Source organism: Lacerta agilis, chromosome 8 (assembly GCF_009819535.1).
Source record: "Lacerta agilis isolate rLacAgi1 chromosome 8, rLacAgi1.pri, whole genome shotgun sequence".
NCBI classification, from domain to species: domain Eukaryota; kingdom Metazoa; phylum Chordata; class Lepidosauria; order Squamata; family Lacertidae; genus Lacerta; species Lacerta agilis.
The window spans coordinates 40,630,143-40,652,867 of NC_046319.1; the positions used below are offsets into that span (position 1 = coordinate 40,630,143).

The 22,725-nt window shown below is 42.8% G+C and overlaps 1 protein-coding gene across 2 annotated transcripts; it reads left to right on the forward strand.

Moving 5' to 3' along the window:
* The first annotated feature begins 64 nt into the window (after nucleotides 1-64).
* CTCF (CCCTC-binding factor) lies at nucleotides 65-21,088 on the forward strand. Of its 2 annotated transcripts, none has more exons than XM_033158870.1 (11): nucleotides 65-161; nucleotides 9,971-10,760; nucleotides 11,350-11,520; nucleotides 13,156-13,289; nucleotides 13,852-13,972; nucleotides 14,957-15,106; nucleotides 15,727-15,887; nucleotides 16,155-16,337; nucleotides 16,703-16,838; nucleotides 17,997-18,161; nucleotides 19,386-21,088. In XM_033158870.1, the coding sequence occupies exons 2-11, from the start codon at nucleotides 9,980-9,982 to the stop codon at nucleotides 19,565-19,567; spliced, it is 2,184 nt and encodes a 727-aa protein (XP_033014761.1). In that variant the 5' UTR covers nucleotides 65-161; nucleotides 9,971-9,979; the 3' UTR covers nucleotides 19,568-21,088. The 2 variants fall into 2 exon arrangements, with proteins under 2 accessions (XP_033014761.1, XP_033014760.1); XM_033158869.1 differs by having other exon boundaries at nucleotides 78-161; nucleotides 9,968-10,760.
* Nucleotides 21,089-22,725: the final 1,637 nt, after the last annotated feature.

The following is a 22,725-nucleotide window of genomic DNA, read 5'->3' on the forward strand; positions in this document are numbered from 1 at the left end:
ATTTTGTGTCCGAGGCGACTGTGGAACGATTAAACCGCGAGCTGGTGCTGGGCGCTGGCGGCGGCCGCTAGCGGCGGGGCAGCGGCAGTAGGAGCTCCGCAGGGCCCGAGCGGGGCGGGGCCCGGGGCAGCAGGGGCGGCCCGGAGGCGCCTCCGGGACAGGTAAGCAGCGCGGGGGGTTTGCAGTCGCTTTCTCCGGCCTCTAGGTGTCACGATGGGGCTCGGGCTGGGACCCGCCGCGGCGCCGCCGATGGGGAGCGGGGCTTTGTCTCCCTCTACCGTCCCCATCGCCCTGATGCCGGCCTGGTACTGCCGCCCATCGGCCTCCCAGTGCAGCGCCTCTGCCGGAACCAGGCCGGGCCTGGATAAATAGACAGAGGCGCGGCTGCTTTGCTCGGCCTTGCCCAGCCCGCCGCCGCCTCACCCTCTCGGCCGCCGGCAACCACGGCCTGCTGGAGTGACTCGGTTTTTATTTAACTCGTCCGCCATTATGGAAACGACTAACCCCGGGCGTTCCTGTCCCCGCCAAAAACCTCTGTTCAAAACACCCACCCGCCCGCCTTGATCCTGGCCGAGTCGATTTGGTTTCCTCCCCCCCCCCCCATTTCCCAGCTCCTTCCGAGCCGCCCCCATTAACCTGCGGCCTAATCCTGCCACCTCCCGCCTCTTCTGGCTCGCTTCTCGTTCCGCCCGGTCGCCTCCGCCCCGCGTCGATTCCCGCCCGTCTCCGCTTCTGCTTTTCTCTCCCTCCTCCCCATGCCCGGACGTCCTCGTCCCGTCCCAGCTGACCGTCCCCGGCCTCCTCCGTCCGCGTCCTTTTCCCCCGATGGTCCTGTGTGTCCGCGCTGCCCGTCCCTGCCCGCCTGCTCCCGCCGGCCGCCGCCTCGCTGTGCGCGCTGCGGAGTGAGAGGCGCTGCGAGCTCAAGATCGGGACTCGAGCTCCCTCTTGCAAGGCAGGCTGAGCTGCAGCGCCATGCAGCGCGGGAGAGCGCCAGGCGGGGACGCCCGAGCCCGCCCGCCCGCCCGGCCTGGAACCGGGAAGGAGCTCACGCGGGGCTCCCATTTTCACCTTTACCGGGGAAGGTCCTTTCGTAAAGTTAGGATGGTGTCAAGGAAGGGAGGAGACTTCACGATCTCACTCATACTCCCAGTCACGACTTTGGCCTCGATTGCTACCACCTAGTCCCGATTATCTTTGTGCAGATACTATTCTTAAAGGGGAAAAAGTAACACTTTAAGGGAAAGTCCTCTAAAATTGCCAGAAAATTGGGCCACGCAATTCCGGAGGTTGTAGAGATCTTCCTTTACACATCCTCATGCCATAAATCCAAGAAGGTTTGGGGGAGGGGTCCCTCCCAGCCCTGAAGGAGAGAAGTCTTATTACTACTTTGACTCTGTATCTTTCTGAAGGTTCTCCTGCGGTTTTATTTTAAGAAAGGAACTTTCACAAAGGGAATATACCAGAAATTTGCATATTACTTTATATGCCTTGTTTTAAAATATATTGCTCTGAGTTTATGCTGTCAATTTAATCTGAGCAGTTGAGAACATGCTTGAGGTTGCTAGTGTGAAATTGCGGGGCCTGTTAGATGTATTTCTCCAAAGTAGGTTAGGGTGAGTGATAGCAAGTTGCCCAAGCCATCCTGGGTAATCTTGACGGATCAGTCATAATTGCATCACACTGGTGAACTGCCTTCTAAAATGGGGAGAGGAGGGGTATTGGTCATAGCTAACCAGCTTTGATTCTGACCATTTATTTACAGTTACATGTTCTTTACAGAATGAGGTGGTCCATGAGGGGAGATTTAAGTGAAATAATAGACCCATGCTACTATAATTGTATTATGCTAGCTCATAGTTGGTGCAGCATCTTGATGTAGCTAATGCTTCTATGTTGTCAGTGGCCATCATTGCTGTTTTGCTGTAATAGAATTCTGCTTGATTTCCAAAAAAATAATAATATTCTTTTGGGCTCCCAATATTGTAATGATTGTCTGAATAGCCATTTAAACATAAAAGTGTATTCCAAACTAGTATCCCTCACCCACATATATTTTAAAACACAGTTCTAAAGTCTTGCCCATTTGTCATTCGTCTGTCACTTTGTAATGCAAATGAGTCATCTCTAAATAACCACAGTAAGCTGTTTTATGGGTTACATTCTGTTTCTTATTTTACTTTTTTCAAACTTTCCTACCATGAAAACAGGTGGACCTTGTGTGCTCCTTAACTTACTCTTTTGCAGGCTTTGGGCAAGTAGTGTACTGTACAAAGTGGTGCAAAGGAACAAATGAATTTGAGAGGTGGGGAGTAACTTAATCAAGGCTACTCTTACATATTCATGCTAATCTGATGGTGTTGGCTGTAGACTCCCTATTGAGCAAAAGCTAAACTGTTGGGACTAGGCTGCACTAACATCTGAAGGACATGCCTATGTAACAGTGCACTGTAGTTCCATTTATTTCATTGGGGATTCCAGGACAGATAAAAGAAAGTACTTATTCACATAGCACATAGTTAAATTATGGTGCTGTCTCCCATAGGAGGAAGTGATGGCCACCAACTTGGTTGGCTTTAAAAAAGGATTAAACAAATATATGGAGGTCAAGAATATCATCAACAACTTACTAGCCATAATTGATATGTTCTACCTCCACTGTCAGAGGTAGTATACCAGTTCCTGGGAATTGTACTCAGCCAGTAAAGCGAGATGAGCGCCGCAACCCCAGAGTCATCCGCAACTGGACCTAACAGTCAGGGGGACTTTTACCTTTACCTTTAAGGAGCTGTTGCACTCATGTCCTACTTGCAAGTTCCCCACAGGCATCTGGTTAGTCATTGTGAGAACAGGATGGTGGACTAGATGAGCCATTGGCCTGATCCAGCAGCATCTTCTTAATGTTTTTAGGATTAAATCTTAGCAAATTTCCCCCAGTATCAGATACATTCTTCCTCTAATAGCTTGGTCTTCTGAGCTATAGTTCAGACTTGCCTGTTGTTATGTTCCACCTACACTATGCCAACAAACTGCTTCTACTTACCTTTTTATCTCCACCTGTGTTGAACTCTCATATAGCTGTAAAACTTCCAGAAAACTCCTGGCATATTGAGGTATTCACCTTGGTTTTAGATCTGAATGTATCAATTGATTCTAATGTTGCAGTTGTTGAATTCTTAGCAGTACTGCTAAGGATTAAATGTACCCTTGCTACTTCCCACAAAACTTGGTGTGTTTTATGAAATATTCTGAATGGTTGAGCCAGTGGGCAGCAGTTTGGGAATCTGCTTCATAGCTAGGGAACCTAACTTTATTTTCAAAACTTAAGGTCACATTTAATGTGAATTCTTGTACCTGGTGGAATTCATTTATTTTTGTAAATTTCACTTTCCCTACTGTGCCGCTACATATAAGTAACTTACAGTTTGTACAGTACATTCAGAGGTGATATTGGACTCAGATAAATATGTAAAATAAGAACACTGGAGTAGCTTCAATCAGCCTATTTTATTAACATAGCTGTAGTTACAAAATGTGATGGCCTTTGTAACATGTAGTATGGAACTCAGGATATTTAGAGTTCACTCAACCTTTGTATTTTAAAATAAATTTCAAGTCTTCTTGATTCAATCCTATAACCACTTAGCTGGGGGTTAACTGCTTTGAACTCAGTGGAACTTAGTTCTGAATTGATATGCATAGACTCTGTTGTTAAGAACATGGAAAATTGCCTTATATAAAGTCAGATTAGCCTAGTATTGTCTTCTCAGATTGGCAGCAGTTCTTCATGGTCTCAGGCAGGAGTCTGTCTCATCACTTGCCACCTGATTCCTCTTAACTAGAGATGACAAAGATTGAGCCTAAATCTTTATACAGTGGTACCTCTGGTTAAGTACTTAATTTGTTCTGGAGGTCCGTTCTTAACCTGAAACTGTTCTTAACCTGAAGCATCACTTCAGCTAATGGGACCTCCCGCTGCCGCCGCACCGCCAGAGCACGATTTCTGTTCTTATCCTGAAGCAAAGTTCTTAACCTGAAGCGTTATTTATGGGTTAGCAGAGTCTGTAACCTGAAGCATATGTAACCCAAGGTACCACTGTACATGCAAAGCGATTGCTCTACCATTGAGGTATGAATGCTTGAGTGGAAATGGTTCCACTTAAACAAGGGAACCCTTAGCTTTCCCTCTGGGTACAGTCTTGGAAACTTCTTACTTATCAAGAAAGAGGAAATTTATCTCTGTGTTATCCAAATAGACCTTCTCCATTGCTTGCTGTCAAATGGCTTAAATAGCATCTCATGCATAGCATTTTATGCTTTTACACATATCTGCGGCTTCTGAGGGAAAAAATTTAATGGACATAAAATTATCACAACTAGCATATTAAAAATATAGTGTATCCAACAATTATTACAAACAGAATTTACTTTTAAAATAATATTTATTTGTATTTGTAACAAACGGAGCAACAATCTCCTGAACTGTTTACTAGCTTATGTGGAACAAAAAACAAAACAAAACAACTTTTAAAAATCCAGAAGTAACAATTATTCATATTTCCTCTCCACAATATTTTTTAAAAAAACATTCTCATAAAAAGAACTGAAGAAGGAGGTGGGACTAAATTTCAATGAATGAGCATGAAATTTAATCAGAATCATTTTCTGAGCTGTAATCAGTTTCAGTCTCTGCTTCTGCAACTACAGTACTCTGTTGTGTCTGTCATTATCACAGTTATTGTGGACTTCTAAAAACTGAATGTTTGCTTGGATTGAAACGGTTTTTCCAATTTTGGGGGGGGGGGGCAAAAAAGGTTTCAGGAAAAAACGGGTATTTTTCCGGGGGTTTTCCGGGCCTTCACATCTCTGTTCTGGACTACAGTTTTTTTCATCCTTGACCATTGGCCATGCTTGTTGGGGCTGATGGGAGTTGTAGTCCAACAACATCTGGAGGGCCAAAGGTTCCCCATACCTATTGTATGTATGTGTGTCTGTGTGTGTACTCATCACTGAGCCTGGGGCAACCTCCAGTTGCTTTCAAGCTCCCTGGAACTTAACAGTTTTGTTCTGAGTTCATAGATCTTTGTGTTGGCTTCTTGCAAGCAGATCTTGCAAACTGAAGCCAAAGGGATTTTCTTTACATTGGCAAGAAAGTGAAACAAGGTGTCAGCCAGAGGAGTCCAGCTTAGAAAAGGCAAGTGTTGAGGGGTTGAGATCTTTTCTCTCTCTCACCCTCCACTTAACCCAGAAGATGGATTCATAAGCTAGTGTTGGGAAATATCTTTTTTCTGCATATTCTCTGATTAATCCCAATGGTGGGTCACCTTGATACCTTGTTGATTCCCCAGTGTCAAGAAGGAGCATTCATATCAAAAGGGTTGCTCCTAATGGCACCTGATGTATTCTCCAGCTCTTGACAGAAAGATCGTGAGAGACAAACACTGGTTTTGCCTTTGGTCATGGTTGACTGCTACTGTAAGATCATTTTCAAAACTCTTTAAAATAGAGGAGGAAGGGATCTGGGATTGGAGGAGGCATAGCTGAGTAGAGCTGCTATTTGAAAGCACTCCAGTATTCCCTGCTTCTTTGGAGGCAAAGAAACCACATTAGTGAAAGCTTCTAGGGCAGAGTTTTTATGGAAGAGGAGCTCTGATATTCCTGATCAGTTGCAATAAGACTTTGGGGCACAATTTACTGCAAGCTAAGCTAAACAAGGGCTAGTGGGGAAATATACATGCTGGATACTCAGAAATTTTCCAACTCTGGTTACAGTATGTTGAATTCTTACATGTGTGTAAAATGACTTAAACATTAACTGAAAGCTCACACATTTGCATACTTTATTTTAAAGCTTTCATATAAGCTTGGGATCTTGGTCACTTACTGGTTGAAAAACACTGTCCTAGGTACTCAATTCTTGGGTGTGAATAACTGACTCCCAGGTTTTTCTGGAGTGAAATGAGTTGCTCATAAGCATTTCTAAAATAGCCTTGGCAGAATCATTAAAATCAGCATTTGACCTAGCAAAGGTAAAAAAAAAAATGCCTTATTCACCTTTATGATCCTTAACGTATAAGCCTTCCTGGATCCAATTAATTGTCTATCTAGTCCAACATCTTAATTACAAAAGTTTTCAACTAAAATTGAAGCCTGAAAACAGGATTAAAGGCAAGAGCTCTCCCCTGTAGCAATTGGTGTTTAGAGATATACTGCCCCTGAATAAGATGATTTGACTCAGCTTTCATGATAGGTGTTTCCATGAAACCACCTAGGTGGCTATTGTACAATAGTGAATCATTGCCTTCAAGTTGAATCTTTTAAAAAGTTAACAGAACTTTTTGGAGAAGTATCTTCCATTGATGCAGAATATATCCCTTTTTAATACTAGCTCCTTGGAAAGCACGTCAAAGTGCAAGTAGATAAATAGGTGGGAAGGTAAACAGCGTTTCCATGTGCTGCTCTGGTTCACCAAAGCGGCTTAAGTCATGCTGGCCACATGACCCGGAAGCTGTCTGCAGACGAAACGCCAGCTCCTTCGGCCTATAGAGCGAGATGAGCGTGCAACCCCAGAGTTGTCCGCGACTGGATCTTACGGTCAGGGGTACCTTTACCTTTACTTGGAAATAAATGTTGGAAATTTAGCTCAAGGCATAGGGTGCTGCTTTTAGAAAAAAAACCAGTATTAACATTTTTAGGGTAACTATAACCTGAGTTTTATTTGTTGTTTTCTGTATTTAGGGAACGGCTTTTGTAAAGTTGTTAATAAAGTCTCATTACTGTCTGCCTCTTTGGTTGTTCATGATAATTTACATGTAGTGGAGCAAAAACATGTTTGTTGTGAACCTTTAGGTTAACCACTTAATATCATGCATGATATCATAATTTTAAAACAGCATGGTTACATACAAAACTTTCCCTTGAACATGGCTGTTCAGGCATAGAAAGTAAGCAAGTGGCATTTTCTTTCTTTACCATGTTAAGGAAAATACAAGCTGAGGCAGATTTGGATGCCAGTTATGTTGTAGTCAACAGATAGGAGTGATCACAATTGCATTTTGATTAAATAAATTGCTTTCTCTAAAAGGTGGTACTGTCTTAGCTGTCTGGACCATTGTGTAGCATCAATGACTTGAGTGTATTCTGTGGATTCAGAGCCTTGTTTGAACTTCCCCGCATCATGATGCAACTGTCCCATTGAGGGTTTTTTTCATTGAAGCTGTCAAGTTCCTTAAATAAATGTTAAGATTGGTGTGTGTGGTTTTTTAACATTGTATACAAGTGAGAACAATAGCTCTGAAGAAAAATACTACACTTTTGAAAATATGCCCTCCTATATTTTAGCAGGCATCTTTTAGTAGAGCCAATCCCTCATATTTCAGGCATCTGAAGGCAGCCCTGTTTCAGGAAGCTTTTAATGTGTTCCTTAATTTTGTTGGAAGTCACCCAGAGTGGCAGGTGTACAGTTATACCTCATGTTGCAAACGCTGCGGGTTACGTTTTTTCAGGTTGCGCTCGTGCCTAACCTGGAGGTACCTGGACGGGTTACTTCTGGGTTTCGGCGCATGCACAGAACCGCTAAATTGAACTTTGCGCTTGCGCAGATGCGCCAAATCACAACATGCGCAGAGGCGGCGCTGCAGGTTGCAAAGGGGCCTCCTGCACGGATCACGTTCGCAACCCGAGCAGCCACTGTACTTGAAATATTATTATCATTATTATTATTATTATTATCATTATTATTATTTCAAGATAGTGCTTGTCACCTGTTATTTTTATAATTTATAATAATGTTTTTCATGAAATTTATTTTGGATAAAAAGGGTAAAAGCTATTTTGTGGTCCATAAATGTAATTACTACACTAAAGTGGCAATATGCCTTTATGCAAATTCTAAGTGGGCTGGTTCTCCTATAAAGCCTCACAACTGTAGAAGCCCAAATTGCACATGCTTCCACTTACAGATGCTCAAATTAAATGCTGTGGTGCTTGTTGATGAACAGCATGTTGTAGCCTTTCCATCAATGCTTCTATTCCTTTTGTTTTAAGGGCGGGTGCACGCACACACGCAACAGGCATGGTATGGTTGATCAGAAGGTGAGTCATTGGGTTGTCTCAAAACTTAGTCCTATAGAGGTGACTTTTAGAGCATCAAGCTAAGCAAATATTCACTTTTTTCCTGATCTTCTGATTTCTGGATTTCCCCCCTCTTTCCTCCTATGCGGAAACATTAGCTGGCCTGCTAGGATATGGAATGATTTATTTTGTGGGGAAGTTTAGGCAAGAGATGTAAGGCTGTCAGTGTTGACAAGCAAAGCAACCCACCCACATTGCGAATCATGTGGTCAGTTTCTGGGCAGGGTGACAGGAGAGCTCATTAAGCGCATGCGTTGAATCTCACTGCTAACTGTCATGCAGGCGGATGTAATACTGAGATACTCAGACAGCTGCTTGCAGAAAGCAGGAAACTAACTTAAAACCAGTGGGATTCATTGCATGTCAATTTGTTTTGCATTGCTTTGTCAATTTTACGTTTCTTATACTGACTGAAATCATTATTTTGAAAAATATTGGATGCTGCTGCAGTATCAACAATCACATGGGCTCTAAAAGTATCTGTTATGTTGGAGGAAATTTGAAGTGCATGGACAAGAGCAGTGTTTTCCAAAGGTTAAGTGTGAAGAAGGTAGAAAACATTCCTTATACCTTGTATACTCATCAAGACAATCCTTGTCCTACATCAGCCTCACTTTTGTTACTTTCAAAGAGATGGAATAGATCCCAGGGTCTAACGTATCCTGTGCAGGATAGTGGTGTCTTGCATGTGCGCTAAACACCTAAGCAAGTTAACATATTTAAAGCAAAACAGAAGTTAAGCCATAATCCCTTCTTCTTCAACACCACCTACCAAATAGTGGTTCAAAATAGCCAGTTTTTACTCTGCTTCCAGAAGATACTTACTTGCCTTTCAGTGAATGTAGTTGTTTTATCTCAGAGCTAATCAACATAGCATTATTATTTTTTGCCTCACCTACTATGCAGGCTGGCGCGAGTGGCGCTGTGGTCTAAACCACAGAGCCTAGGGCTTGCCGATCAGAAGGTTGGCGGTTTGAATCCCCGCGACGGGGTGAGCTCCCGTTGTTCAGTCCCAGTCCCAGCTCCTACTCACCTAGCAGTTCAAAAGCACATCAAAGTGCAAGTAGATAAATAGGTACCGCTCCGGCGGGAAGGTAAATGGCGTTTCCATGAGCTGCTCTGGTTTGTTCCAGTTTCCCTTCCACTTAGTTGATTTTTTCTGCTTCGGGAAAAGCAACATGAGCACAGTAAAGAAGGGTATGGTTGCAAAAGCTGGCTGATCCAAAACAAAGTATTCAATATTTGGAGGCTGTGCTTTTCTGACATTTTATTTTGGGGTTGCTGCCTCATCTGTCCCATTTTGGTACACCACAGCACATTTAGACCATTTATTTCCATGAGCAGCCAGAGCAACTTGCCGTTTCTTTTCACTTTTGATTAATGGCTACTGCTGAAAGTAATGGCAGAGGGGATTTCATGGTGTCCCCAGAGACTCTCAATCTTTTTGACACTTTTTGGGAGGGACAAAAAATTCAGAAGCAGCTTTGCATTAGCCCAAAAATACTGCATCTGACTCATGGGATGCAGGAGGAAGTAAGAAGTGTAAAATGCACGTATGCTTGTAGCGTGATCTTGTCCCCCAAATCCTGAGTCAGAATGAATTACAATTCTTCCTCTTTTTTCACATTACAGACCTATATCAAGAGTGTGTAAGGAGTTGTATCCATAATATTTGTGAGCAGGGGTCTTGGTTCTGAGCATTTCTTTTTTTCGGCAAATGCAATGTCATTCATATGTGATCAGATTGCTTAAGGTGTGAGAATCTGTCCCCCCATTTCTTGCAAGCTGCTGAAACAACTGCTTAAGTGTAGCTTTTGTCTCTCCCTCTGTTTTCCAGCAGGAAGGTGACATGGAAGGGGAGGCAGTTGAAGCTATTGGCGAAGAGTCTGAAACTTTCATTAAAGGCAAAGAAAGGAAGACCTATCAAAGGCGCCGGGAAGGTGGGCAGGAGGAGGATGCTTGCCCAATGCCACCCAACCAGGCAGATGGGACTGAAGTGGTACAGGAAGTCAATGCTGGTGTCCAGATGGTCATGATGGAGCAGCTTGATCCAACGCTGCTTCAGATGAAGACAGAGGTCATGGAAGGCACTGTGCAACAGGAAGCTGAGGCTACTGTGGATGACACGCAAATAATAACCCTACAAGTTGTGAATATGGAAGAGCAGCCTATAAACTTGGGCGAGCTCCAACTTGTCCAGGTGCCTGTCCCAGTGTCTGTACCTGTTGCTACCACTTCTGTGGAAGAACTTCAGGGGGCCTACGAAAATGAGGTCTCCAAAGGAGGCCTCCAGGAAGGGGAACCTATGATCTGCCACACCCTCCCTTTGCCGGAAGGCTTCCAGGTGGTAAAAGTTGGTGCAAATGGTGAGGTGGAGACGCTGGAGCAAGGTGAACTTCAGCCCCAGGAGGATCCTAATTGGCAGAAAGACCCAGACTATCAGCCCCCAGCCAAAAAGACAAAGAAAACCAAAAAAAGCAAACTTCGTTATACTGAGGAGGGAAAAGATGTGGACGTGTCTGTATACGACTTTGAAGAGGAGCAACAGGAGGGCTTGTTGTCAGAGGTCAATGCGGAGAAGGTGGTGGGCAACATGAAACCCCCCAAGCCAACAAAAATTAAAAAGAAAGGTACATGGGACATTGGATTTGGGGAGCAGAAGGGGGGCATCTTCAGTATCTGTTCTGGATAGGAATTACTGCTCTGTTCCTGAATAAATAATCATCTTAGAGCAAAGAGCCTTGCCAGCCTTGAAACCCAGATACGTTTTAATAGGAGACTTGACTGTCTTTGATGCCTCATTGTGACCTGTTGAGCTCAAGAAAGGTTTTTTTTTAAATAATAAAAAAAAGAATCTGGTGTTGCCTTCCATGAAGATTCAAATACAGGGGTGATGGGTGGATTTCAGGGTGTAAATTACTTAGTTTTCCCTCAGATTAGTGTTACCCAGAGTTGTGGAGTTGCCTCCTTAATTAATTTGTTTGATCTACTTCTATTGGTTTTATTAATGCTATCCCCTGGTTTAATCTGATGTGGTATACTTTGTCCCCTTTGGATAGGTGCCTTGAAATTGGAAGTGGGGTGGAAGAAAAACATGAGGAGGATCCTGCCTCAAAGTGGGGACTTTGAACTGGATTTGCCTCTGTGGTGCTCCAGTCATTTATGCATATAAAAGGGTTGCTATTTTAAGACTGCTAAAGAGGCTTGCTTTCTGGACAGGAGTGAAGAAGACATTCCAGTGTGAACTGTGCAGTTACACTTGCCCACGCCGTTCAAACCTGGACCGTCATATGAAAAGCCACACAGATGAGAGGCCGCACAAGTGCCATCTTTGTGGCAGAGCTTTCCGGACAGTCACATTGCTGAGAAATCACCTCAACACTCACACAGGTACTTTAAAGGAAAAGGGTGACCTCTGTTTCTGTTGGGGGGCACAGTCCCTCAGGGTTAGTGTATCGGAGGCTGTATGCCAGAGCCAGTGATGGATGGAGCCAGACACAAGGCTTCTGGATTAATTGATCCAGAATGAGAATTACGATACCGTGCTTAAATTTTCACAGTGACTACCTCATGCTAGAGTCCCTAAACTTAGGCAAGTCTATTCAGGAATAAGTGCTGTTGGGTGTAATGGGATGATGCATGAATAAGTATGCAGTGAATTATTTTTAAGTACAACAGACCAATATATCAAATGTTTTAGAAACCTAATGAAAGCAATTCCTTTCTGACTATACAAACAAACAAACAAAAACACACACTGCAGATGGCAGAAACCTAGCAATTTGTTCTCAGGCTTTCACCAAGCCATACGACCAGGAAAAAAATGTTTTTTAAAAGCTTTATACTTATCAAATAAAATGCTGCCCCTTCCAGCATTTCTGACACTGCATATAAAAGTTGGGGAAAGACTAAAAAGCCAAAAAAAAAGGAAGAATGTTTCTAATGTGATGGAAGAATGGGACTGCTTCAGGCAAGTTTCCCATCTGTGGTTTAGGTGATGCTGCCAACCCATAAGCATTTTTTCTGGCACCTGCCTCTTGGTTTGTGGGAGCTACAAACTCAAGCCATCCTTGTGCTAATATTGGTCCACCAGTAGTTTTAGATTCTGTGATATAAGAGGCAAGTGTTGTGATTAAATCTACTGAATAAGCAAACAGGGCTGTATTTAATGTTAGTTCTGCTTGGAGAATACCCATTGAAATTAAAAGACGTGACTGAATTACATCCATTAATTTCATTAGGTATACTCTGAGTAAAGCTTTGTTAGCCAAAACTCATACCGGTATATGCAAAAAGACCTGAATGGGTTTTTTATGGTGAATCTTAATGTGCCTTAACTGAACACTAGGCTTGGGGTTGCAGAAGGAAGGTTGAGGCTCATATGAATTTGACACTGAAGTGACAGACTGGATTTTTTTTCAATCTGGACACCTGAGCATTTCAGGTGTCCCAACCAGTCCTTGTCCTAGAGGCCATATCATACTGTGAAGTTTCCTTTTTTTTGTCTGTGAGGGCTGGAAACTTCCTTTTGAAACACTAAGAATTACTGGCTTCATTACTGTTAACACCAATCTGTTTCATCTATGGCAGAGCAACACGGCTACCTACCTGTAACCAATCTGCATAGTTTTGATCACCCCACAAAGTCCAAAACATAACTTCCAATAAAACAGAAGCATAATTGAAATAAAAATGCCTTGCATCAATTGCTTCTCTGTGGCACAGTCACATTCCTTACTATGTCATTGGGTGGTAGGAGTTGGGTTTTTTATAGTTGGGATGCTATAGAAAACAAGTCTTACTTAACCACATGTACCATACTTAGCTTTTTCAAGCTTTCGGGCCCTTAGCATGGTGGCATCAGTGTATTTAATAATAATAATCAGTCTTTTTTAAATAGAGATTTTCTTGCCCATTCTTTGATGCACCTTTAAATTAAGAAGGCAAACATATTCCCTACAGAAGAAGCCAATACCTGTTTAGACTTTTTAAAATATATATATATTTGTCTCTGGGATCTCTCAGGTACTCGTCCTCACAAGTGCCCTGACTGTGACATGGCCTTTGTGACAAGTGGCGAGTTAGTTCGGCATCGCCGCTACAAACACACCCACGAGAAGCCATTCAAGTGTTCCATGTGTGACTATGCCAGCGTGGAGGTACGTTTTGAATCCAGTTTTCCGTTAGTAGTAGTAGCAGTAGGTAGGCCATACCCACTTAACTACTGGTATTATCCTTCTCCAGGCGCCCCCCCCCCCCCATTTGAGGTTTTGGGTTCTTTTAATGGATACGGAGTTAACAAAGTCTGTGTCATATTGTTTGTTTCTTGACCATATATTCACTGTGCCTAAATAGACAGGTAACTTGCATATTATGCAAGGGTTCGGTTATGGGTGTCCACACGTAAATGCAAAAACATGTATAGCCAGGTGCCCCTGGAACTACCCCCCCCCCAAAAAAAAATGCAGTTTCTGGTTTTGCAGGGGAGGTCTGTTGCCCCAAAGTGGAAATATCAAAGATGACATTGGCAGGCCATAAGCAGCTTTTTGGCTCCCAGAAAGCTTTTAGCCCCATAGCCATTCTGTTTTCTGTATGTCTCATCTTACAATTCAAGAAATGCAAAAAGGTAAAAATAGCACTGATTCTTTTGTGAAAAGACAGTGACTGCAAAGCCCTTTCTCCTTATGGTACAAATTCCATCTTGGTATTCTTAACTTACAGGTGAGCAAGTTGAAACGCCACATTCGCTCTCACACTGGAGAGCGGCCATTCCAGTGCAGCTTGTGCAGCTACGCCAGCAGGGACACTTACAAACTGAAGAGGCACATGAGGACCCATTCTGGTACATATTTTGCAGAGGTGGCACAGAGGCCAGCACACACTGGAAGTTCTGTGCACGCTGCTCCTTTGGCATGTAAAACTTGTGTGCAATTTCTGCATTATCTCAGAAACAGTGGGATGGGGGGTGTCTGACTTAACATTCTAATTTATTTAATTTTTATTGGAATTTTATTTTGAACATAACACAAACCCCCACCCCCAATACACAAATCCACCCTCATTAAACGTGAACATAACATACAGTGAACATAACATACAACAATACAAACAACCAAATAAAAAACTTCCGTTATCCTGTATCTGGCCTCCTGACTTAATATTCTAGTGGCTTTTCTTAAAGGCTGCTATGACGATTGTCACTGCTTGGATCAGCATTTCAAGAAGTGGGATTCCTTACAGACGTTTTAAAAATTTGTACAGTACTTGTTTTTTTTCAAACTGTTAGGGAAGTGTAATAACCTCTCACTTAAAATTAAACTTGAAGTTCCCTGACAGCAGCTTCAAAGAGCGATGGATATTTTGTAATTGGGAGAGAAAGATATATTGTCACTCAACCACAGAGAACTCTGATCATTGTATAGTGGTACCTCTAGTTACAAACTTAATTCGTTCCGGAGGTTCATTCTTAACCTGAAACTGTTCTTAACTAGAGGTGTGCTTTCGCTAATGGGGCCTCTTGCTGCCGCTGCGCCGCCAGCTCACAATTTCTGTTCTCATTCTGGGGCAAAGTTCTCAACTCGAGGTAACTCTTCCAGGTTAGTGGAGTTTGTAACCTGAAGCGTTTGTAACCCGAGGCATTTGTAACTCGAGGTACCACTGTATCTGCCACGCAGCATTTGAGAGATCTCCCTTCTTTACATTCTTTGCCCCATAATTTGTCTTTGATTGAGGGGATGCTGTCTCTCCAAGCCCATCCCTCAGGTCCTTTGATAGTTTACTGCCCACAAATGAGCCTCTCTTGCTAACTGCTTCTCTCTTCTGAAAGGTGAGAAGCCCTACGAGTGTTACATTTGCCATGCTCGCTTCACCCAGAGTGGGACTATGAAGATGCACATCCTGCAGAAGCACACAGAGAATGTGGCCAAGTTTCATTGCCCTCACTGTGACACTGTTATTGCACGGAAGAGTGACTTGGGTGAGTGCCTTGAGGTTGAGGTACCAGATTCTAGTAAAAGAGGTGTGCCGGCTTCTCAGAGGAAAGGCTAGTTGGTTGGTCAATTGATATTAGTTTGGTGGTCTAGAGAACAAGCTGAAGGCTGCTAAAGCTATGCAGGTCTGGCCCTGCAAAAATTGCCTTGTTTAGAGATTGCCTGAAAACGACATAAAAGCTGTTTTTTGCTCCTCAGAAGTAATACAGTGTATAAATGCGGTTACTTCGTAGGTCTGATTTTCTTTCTATTTGGTTATGAGGGCCACATAACTACTTGCTAAAGTGGGAGCTTATAAAACAATAAGCCTAGCAAATATCAGACTCCAAAACACTATAAATCCATGTGTGCAATAACAGATTTATATTTTTAATCCCACCCTGTCTTGAAGGCTCAGAACAAAGTAGCAATGCTATACAGAAAAACAAATACAGAGGACATGGAGTCTAAAATACTGTGAACTAAAATATTTATCTTAGCATAACAGGGCAGGAATTTGCCCATTCAGCTGAACATTAATATAATCTCTAGGGAGTAAGCATGAGCACCTCAATGTATTTCACATGCTATGCAGTAAAAGAGCACTCTGGCTATTTCTCTTTACCAGGTGTCCATTTGCGGAAGCAGCATTCCTACATTGAGCAGGGCAAGAAGTGTCGTTACTGTGATGCTGTATTCCATGAGCGGTATGCACTCATCCAGCATCAGAAATCTCACAAGAACGAGAAGCGCTTCAAGTGTGACCAGTGTGACTATGCATGTCGACAGGTGAAGAATATGTAAATGTTTGAATGTGATCCTCACCCTGGCTGGGTGAGGCACGCAGATCAGGTGGGGGAGGATTCAAAATAATAAAGCGGGATAATGTAGACCGACACAGTGCCCACCAGATGTTGAATTACAATTTGCATCAGCATGTTTGCAGCTGATGGGAGTTGTGGTCCAAGAACATGTGGAGGGCACCAGGTTGCCTACTCTTTCCCTAGAGTTATCCCCTACCCCACCCTTGCTGACTTGGTTCTTGGTTCCTTCTAGGAACGGCACATGATTATGCACAAGCGAACCCACACTGGAGAAAAGCCTTATGCCTGTAGCCATTGCGATAAGACCTTCCGCCAGAAGCAGCTGCTTGACATGCACTTCAAACGCTACCACGATCCAAACTTTGTTCCGGCCGCCTTTGTTTGCTCCAAGTGTGGCAAAACATTCACACGCCGTGTAAGTGATTGGGGGCAAGGTTGCTGCATGAAGCAGTGCGTAAGACTGGACTGCCATGGGAGGGGCTGCAAAACCTAAATACGCTTGCTGATTCCTGTTCTCTCTTTGGGGTTATGTTAAGCATATGATTGCTGGTGTGTATGTTCTCTTTGGTTGGGATTATTGGGAGAAGTAAAGTGTACAATTTAAAATTTGGCTCATCACCACAGCTTACCTCTGATGTTGGGGATTAGCCTCAGTTTTGGCAAACAAGATCATTGCTTTCATTTGGGGGATAAATCGGGGTGTGTGTGTCATGCTTGGATTCAAGTACTCTAATTCGATACAGCCAATGTCTTAACATTCACATGGCTTTTTCAAATCAGAACACCATGGCCAGACATGCAGATAACTGCACAGGCCCTGATGGAGTCGAAGGAGAAAATGGAGGGGAGCCCAAGAAGGGGAAGCGTGGGCGAAAGAGAAAGATGCGCTCTAAGAAAGAGGACTCCTCTGATAGTGGTAAGAACTGTAAGCTTATCTGTGAAACAGCTGTGATATCCTCACCTTGCTTATGTGCTCAAGTCTCTGCATTATATTCTCATGCAGCTCTATAGTTACCAAACATTGCATGTCGCTCATAACAAATAACTTGCCAAGAGTCACTTAAACACTACTAGCTGCAATTTTTCTTGCAGCTATAGAGTAAAGGGCGGTATAAACATGTAATAAATAATAATAATAATGGCAACATCCAAGTTTTTGGCCTCCAAATCTGTTTTGCCTACCACCTGGCGCACCACAACAGGTCTAAATCTTGGGTGTGAATGAGTGTGTTAATGTTAAGCTTCCAAGAAAGGGCAGTAGAGGTGATATTTTTCCCTCCCTTTTGGCTGGCTCATCACCTGTTTTACGTACAGCCTATATAGGATCATAGAATTGTAGAGTTGGAAGGGACCCAAGTGTCATCTAGTCCAACCCCTTGCAATGCCGTTCTGTTCCAAGTCAAGGTTGGGGATTCTGGCTGGTGCCTCCAAGTGCAAAGTAGGGGAGTCATTTCTAACATGCAGTTCAGTGCACAAGGCACCTCTTTGCAAGATAGGTTATATACAAAAGACCCAAACCAGATGCTAAGTATGTACGTATCTGTACACTTGCTCATAGTGGTCACAGGACAGCTCAGTGAGTGGAAGTGAGAAGAGACATGGACAGAAAGCACTAGGAATCTTTTGAAGCAGATCTGAAAGATTTTAAGGGGAGGACGGGCCAAAGTTAATAGGGAAGTCATTAGAGCGCCTTGAAGTTCAGTATCCCACACATGATGTAGCTGATGAAATTCCTTAGGAGGCAATTTATTTATTTGCAATATGTTTTTTAAAAAAACAACAACAGTTAAACAAAATTCTGCTTCTCCATTCCACTGAAGAGCATTCTGAATAGATAATAAAAATAAATTTCTTGCTTCCACCCCACCCCCAGCACAAATGTACAGTCATAAATCCTCCCCTCCCATTTCATTGTGGAGAGATGTACTGACATCTTCAAAGTTCTACATTTCATTCATTCCTGATTTACACCTGGAATGGCAATACTGCCTTAGGGGAGCATATTAGCTGTTCCCATTTTGTTGTTTTCATTGATAGATGCCCCGATTTAATTTTCTTTTTTTCAATATTGAAGAGGAAAATGCAGAGCCAGAATTGGATGATATTGAAGAAGAAGAGGAGACGGCGGTTGAAATAGAGGCTGAACCGGAAGTGGAACCTGTGGCTCCAGCACCACCACCGGCTAAGAAGCGAAGAGGAAGGCCGCCAGGCAAAGCCAATCAACCAAAACAGCCCCAGCGTAAGTCCTGGGCCATGGAAAAAAAGGAAGATTGTACATAGGTGGTATTTTTTTGGGGGGGGGGGGTTGCAAGGTGTAAGGGTTTGCAAGGTGCATTATAGTAGAGACAAATATGACTGGCAATCAGTGGGAAATCAGATATCATCACTTAACATATTTTCAAAAATATTTGCTACCATAAAGGTCTAGAAACTTGTGAAGGGCAGAGTACTCAACTATCTTGGGAATTTGCACCAAGTACTAGATTCTCGGTGAAGCATTTGCACATGTAGGGTCAGGTCGGCTAGTTCTTAACACTCTGCTCAACTAACATTGAACTTGCATGACCAAATCTAATTGGTCAGTCTCTTTGGTGATCCTGAATTGGATATTTATGAGCATCTTGGTATTGTTAATGGCTGAACTCTTGTTCAGATTTCTAGAAATTTCAGAAATCGGGGGTTGGAACAGAAACATTTATGAAACCAAGATGCTGTCCATTCCATCTCAGGAGGTAATGAAAACCTCTTCTCAGAAGCTTGTGCAGCCACAGGGGAAGACCGTAACTCAGTAAACAGCACATGCCTTGCATGCAGATGATCCCAGTTCAGTTGCTGACATCTCCCAAGTAGGGCTGGGGAATCAATCCCTGCTCCAAAACCCTAGACAGCCCCTGCCAGTCAGTGTTGTTGTAGTAGTAGTAATAATAATAATTAATAATAATAATTAATACCCTGCCCCATCTGACTGGATCAGAAGGACCAATGGCCTGATTTGATAAAAGTCAGCTTTCTATGATGATTGAGAATTTTTATAACCTTAGACAGTGAGCCTAAAAAAAAATTTATTATTTCTCTCCAAATGCAACTTAAAGATGTGTGAGTAATACATGTCAGAGTACATTTCCTGTGATGGCATTCCATGGGCGGGACTCAGCTGTATATTCATGCTCAGTCTGACACACATTTTTCCTCTCCCTGCAGCCATCAAAAACATACCAATTTGAAGCCACATTGATCAGAGACCAATTTTGCCAGCACTCTTGAAATTGTTAAAATTAGAGAGGCCTTAGCTAGTCACTGTTGTCCAGCTATGAGTTTGTACAGTTCTTCGCCACACACTGCACTGCCAAGAGAATCGCAGCATATACACAGCCTTAGCTATGGTTATTGTGCCTAGTGTTGAGATACTGTGAAGTGGTGTCCCCAGAGAGAGTCTGACTTTTCCCCCATTCTTATTTGATAGCAACAGCAATCATTCAGGTGGAAGACCAGAACACTGGTGCAATTGAAAACATTATAGTGGAAGTCAAGAAGGAGCCCGAAGCAGAGACTGTAGCAGCTACAGCAGGAGCTCAGCCAGCTGCGGTGGAAGCACCCAATGGAGACCTCACCCCAGAGATGATTCTTAGCATGATGGACCGGTGATGGAGGAAGAGTTATGCTCTTGACTGAACTGGCCTGGGCTCTTTTGAAGCGGCTCGATCCCTTTTATTTTTATTTTCCTTTTTAACCTTTTTTTTGGCTTTGGGAAATGCATCATTTTTAGACCATTTTACCAAACAACTCGGGAAACAAAACTTCAAATGATGTTAGAAAGTGATTTGCCTAGAACTCTCTCTGTTTAATGTTAGCCTATAACCGGATCATGGAACGTGGGGATATTTTTGAGTCCCCAGGGGTCTCCTGCAGGTCGCTGGATCCAGTTAACTCTGGACTGCATTGTAGTGACAGGCCACGGACAGCCTTTGCACGTAACGTGGAAAACATGGAAGCCCGGACTCGAGCCCACACTAACTGCTCTGGATCTGCTTTCGCGTTCCTTGAAGCCCTCTGGCCTCATTTTGCTCTATAGAGGTTTTTAAATGTAAATGCAGAACTCAGGAGGGTTGTAAAACTTTTATTGCATTTTGGTTTTTGCTTTCCCCCCTCACCCACCCACCAACTCCACCCTTCCACTGACTGGCTCTGCATCAGCAATGTAGGTTCGGCATGCTCCAGCTGGTGTCTTTCCTCCCAGATGCTTTGCTTTCTGCAGGGCATCTCTGTAATGATCAAGCTTGTAAATAACTTTTTTTACATTTTAATCTTTTTTTCCATTTAATTAAGAGGTTTGTGGGGGGGATGCAGTTTAAAGAAGAGAACCCTGTTATTTTAAACCAGTGGTAGCTAACATGGTGCCCTCCAGATGTTGCTTGATTACAGTTCCCCTCATCTCTGACCATTGTCTCTGGCACTGATGGGAGTTGGAGTCAGACAGCATTTGGAGGACTGCAAGTTCCCCACCCCTGTTTTAAAACTCTTACAAAAATGAATTATGCAGGAATTGGTCCCGAATTAAATATTGGAACCTATCAAATTAGTGGAAGAGTGCTAGCCAAGTGTAATGATAGAACTCCACGCCCCATTTCCGTTTCTAAATATATAGACTTGGTCTTGAAACATGTCACTTAAACTCCCTTTTGAGTTTCAGGTTTCCACAACTCAATTTTCTTTGTTCACTTTTTGTGTTTATGAATTCTGTGTTGAAAGCCAAGGTGTTAATTTGTATAGGGCTTCCCAGCCCTTGAAACCTAGGGCAAGAAATCATACTAGGTCATTAATTAAAAGATTTGGGGTTTTTAATTAAAAAGAAAGAAGAATAATGTGAAAATACAAAATGATGCCTGTATATGAACCATCACATGTTAAAACTACGTAAGCTTTTTATAGAGCCTCAGTCTTGCTGATTTCAAAAAGAATTTTCTTCTATGTATCGCTTTTAAGAGAGCTATCAGGTTAGCTATCTGATTCTAGGTTGATGCATTTTTGTACTTAGCTGTACTGTGTGATATTTTTCATTATTTTAGGAAACCAACATGAGATAAAATGTTATAAAAATACATAATGGGGTTTGGACTCTGGGAAGGAGAATATACTGCTGTACAGCTAATAAATAATGATGATGAACCTGTGTTCTGCCTCCTTTCTGCCTCCTTGGAACCTCAATAAGTTATGTGAAAAATAGGATGGAGACAAGTTTATAATCATTTTCAATGAAGGAGTGAATACATGTTGCCTTTTTGAGCTGTTTGCATTCAGTGGGGAGATTTTCCCATTAAAGAAGGAGGGGCTTTCCCATATACCTTAACTATTATTTACTACATATGCATTTTAATCACACAGCACACACAGTTAATGGCACCTTTGGCTTTTTTTATGGATTGTATTAATGGGCCATGCACATCACTTCCACAAAAGATGCTTAAAATGTACTTGCAAATTGGAATCCATGCACAAGATTCTGAGTTCTTCTCTTCCATTTTCTTTGAAGCATAGTCAACCTAACAGTATCAAATGTAAGACCTATTTTCAACCAAACTTGGCCTGCTGACTCTCTCAAGGAGCAGGGGGATGGCACACTGGCTCCCAGTTTGCTATGGCAGGAGGAATATTGCTTTCCGTAATGGGGATTGGAGGAGGCTGTGCATTGCCAAAGAACAAAGGGGTGGAGAAGTAGTGAAAATGCTTTATGGAATGGCAGGATATAGCTGAACGGGGAGTAATAAACAGCATGGCTGTTATACTAGACTTTTGGCATTTCCAGAGTGCTTCTCCCAGTTGCTGAAGTGCTCATGCATTCTCACATTTTTTTTTGACAATTTGGTGATGTTGGCCAATATCAGAGCTGAGCTATACTACTAGCAGCACTTTCTGGATTGTACCAATTAAGATAATACACCTGTTCTAAAAAAGTGTGGGCTCCAGCTCATAGAAAATCGGCTTATCAAGGGCTGAGGTTCTAGGTACTGTATATTCTGGCGTATAAGACTACTTTTTAATCCAGGAAAATCTTCTCAAAAGTCGTCTTATATGGAGAATCTGTGGTCGAGTATATCTCAAACACTATATTTTAACTGGAAAAGTTGGGGGTCGTCTTATACGCCAGAAAATACGGTAGTACTTTTCATGAATAGCTAGTAACATGGCAAGGAAAGGTGTGCTGTGGACAGCCAGTCCTCTTATCTCCTCGTAGTGGGTACATGTAACATTTTTCTTTTGCACAAGGGTACACAAATGTTCCCACCAGCTCAGTAAAGTGTGAGGTGCAGCCTGCAAGTAAACATGCAAACCCCTTATTTCCATAGAAAATATAACTTGTTTGGGATGACATTAAAGTTCTTGAATCATTATTTCCATGCTTTTTACAAAGACAAATCATTTATTGAATGCTGCATTCATAGATTATTGTGTATTTCTGAATTTGCCATCAAACGTTAATAAAGGTCCGTATAGTTAAAGCTATGGTTTTCCCAGTAGTAATGTACGGAAGTGAAAGCTGGACCATCAAGAAGGCTGATCGCCGAAGAATTGATGCTTTTGAATTATGGTGCTGGAGGAGACTCTTGAGAGTCCATGGACTGCAAGAAGATCAAACCTATCCATTCTCAAGGAAATCGGCCCTGAGTGCTCACTAGAAGGACAGATCCTGAAGTTGAGGCTCCAGTACTTTGGCCACCTCATGAGAAGAGAAGACTCCCTGGAAAAGACCCTGATGTTGGGAAAGATGGAGGGCACAAGGAAAAGGGGACGACAAAGGATGAGAT

What these genes read in the sequence shown, in the direction of transcription:
- CTCF (XM_033158870.1), top strand. Translation starts at nt 9,980, where the DNA reads ATGGAAGGGGAGGCAGTTGAAGCTATTGGCGAAGAGTCTGAAACTTTC. An exon ending in TCACCTCAACACTCACACAG is followed by an intron (nt 11,521 to 13,155) that starts GTACTTTAAAGG and finishes GGGATCTCTCAG; the next exon opens with GTACTCGTCCTCACAAGTGC. An exon ending in GTGACTATGCCAGCGTGGAG is followed by an intron (nt 13,290 to 13,851) that starts GTACGTTTTGAA and finishes CTTAACTTACAG; the next exon opens with GTGAGCAAGTTGAAACGCCA.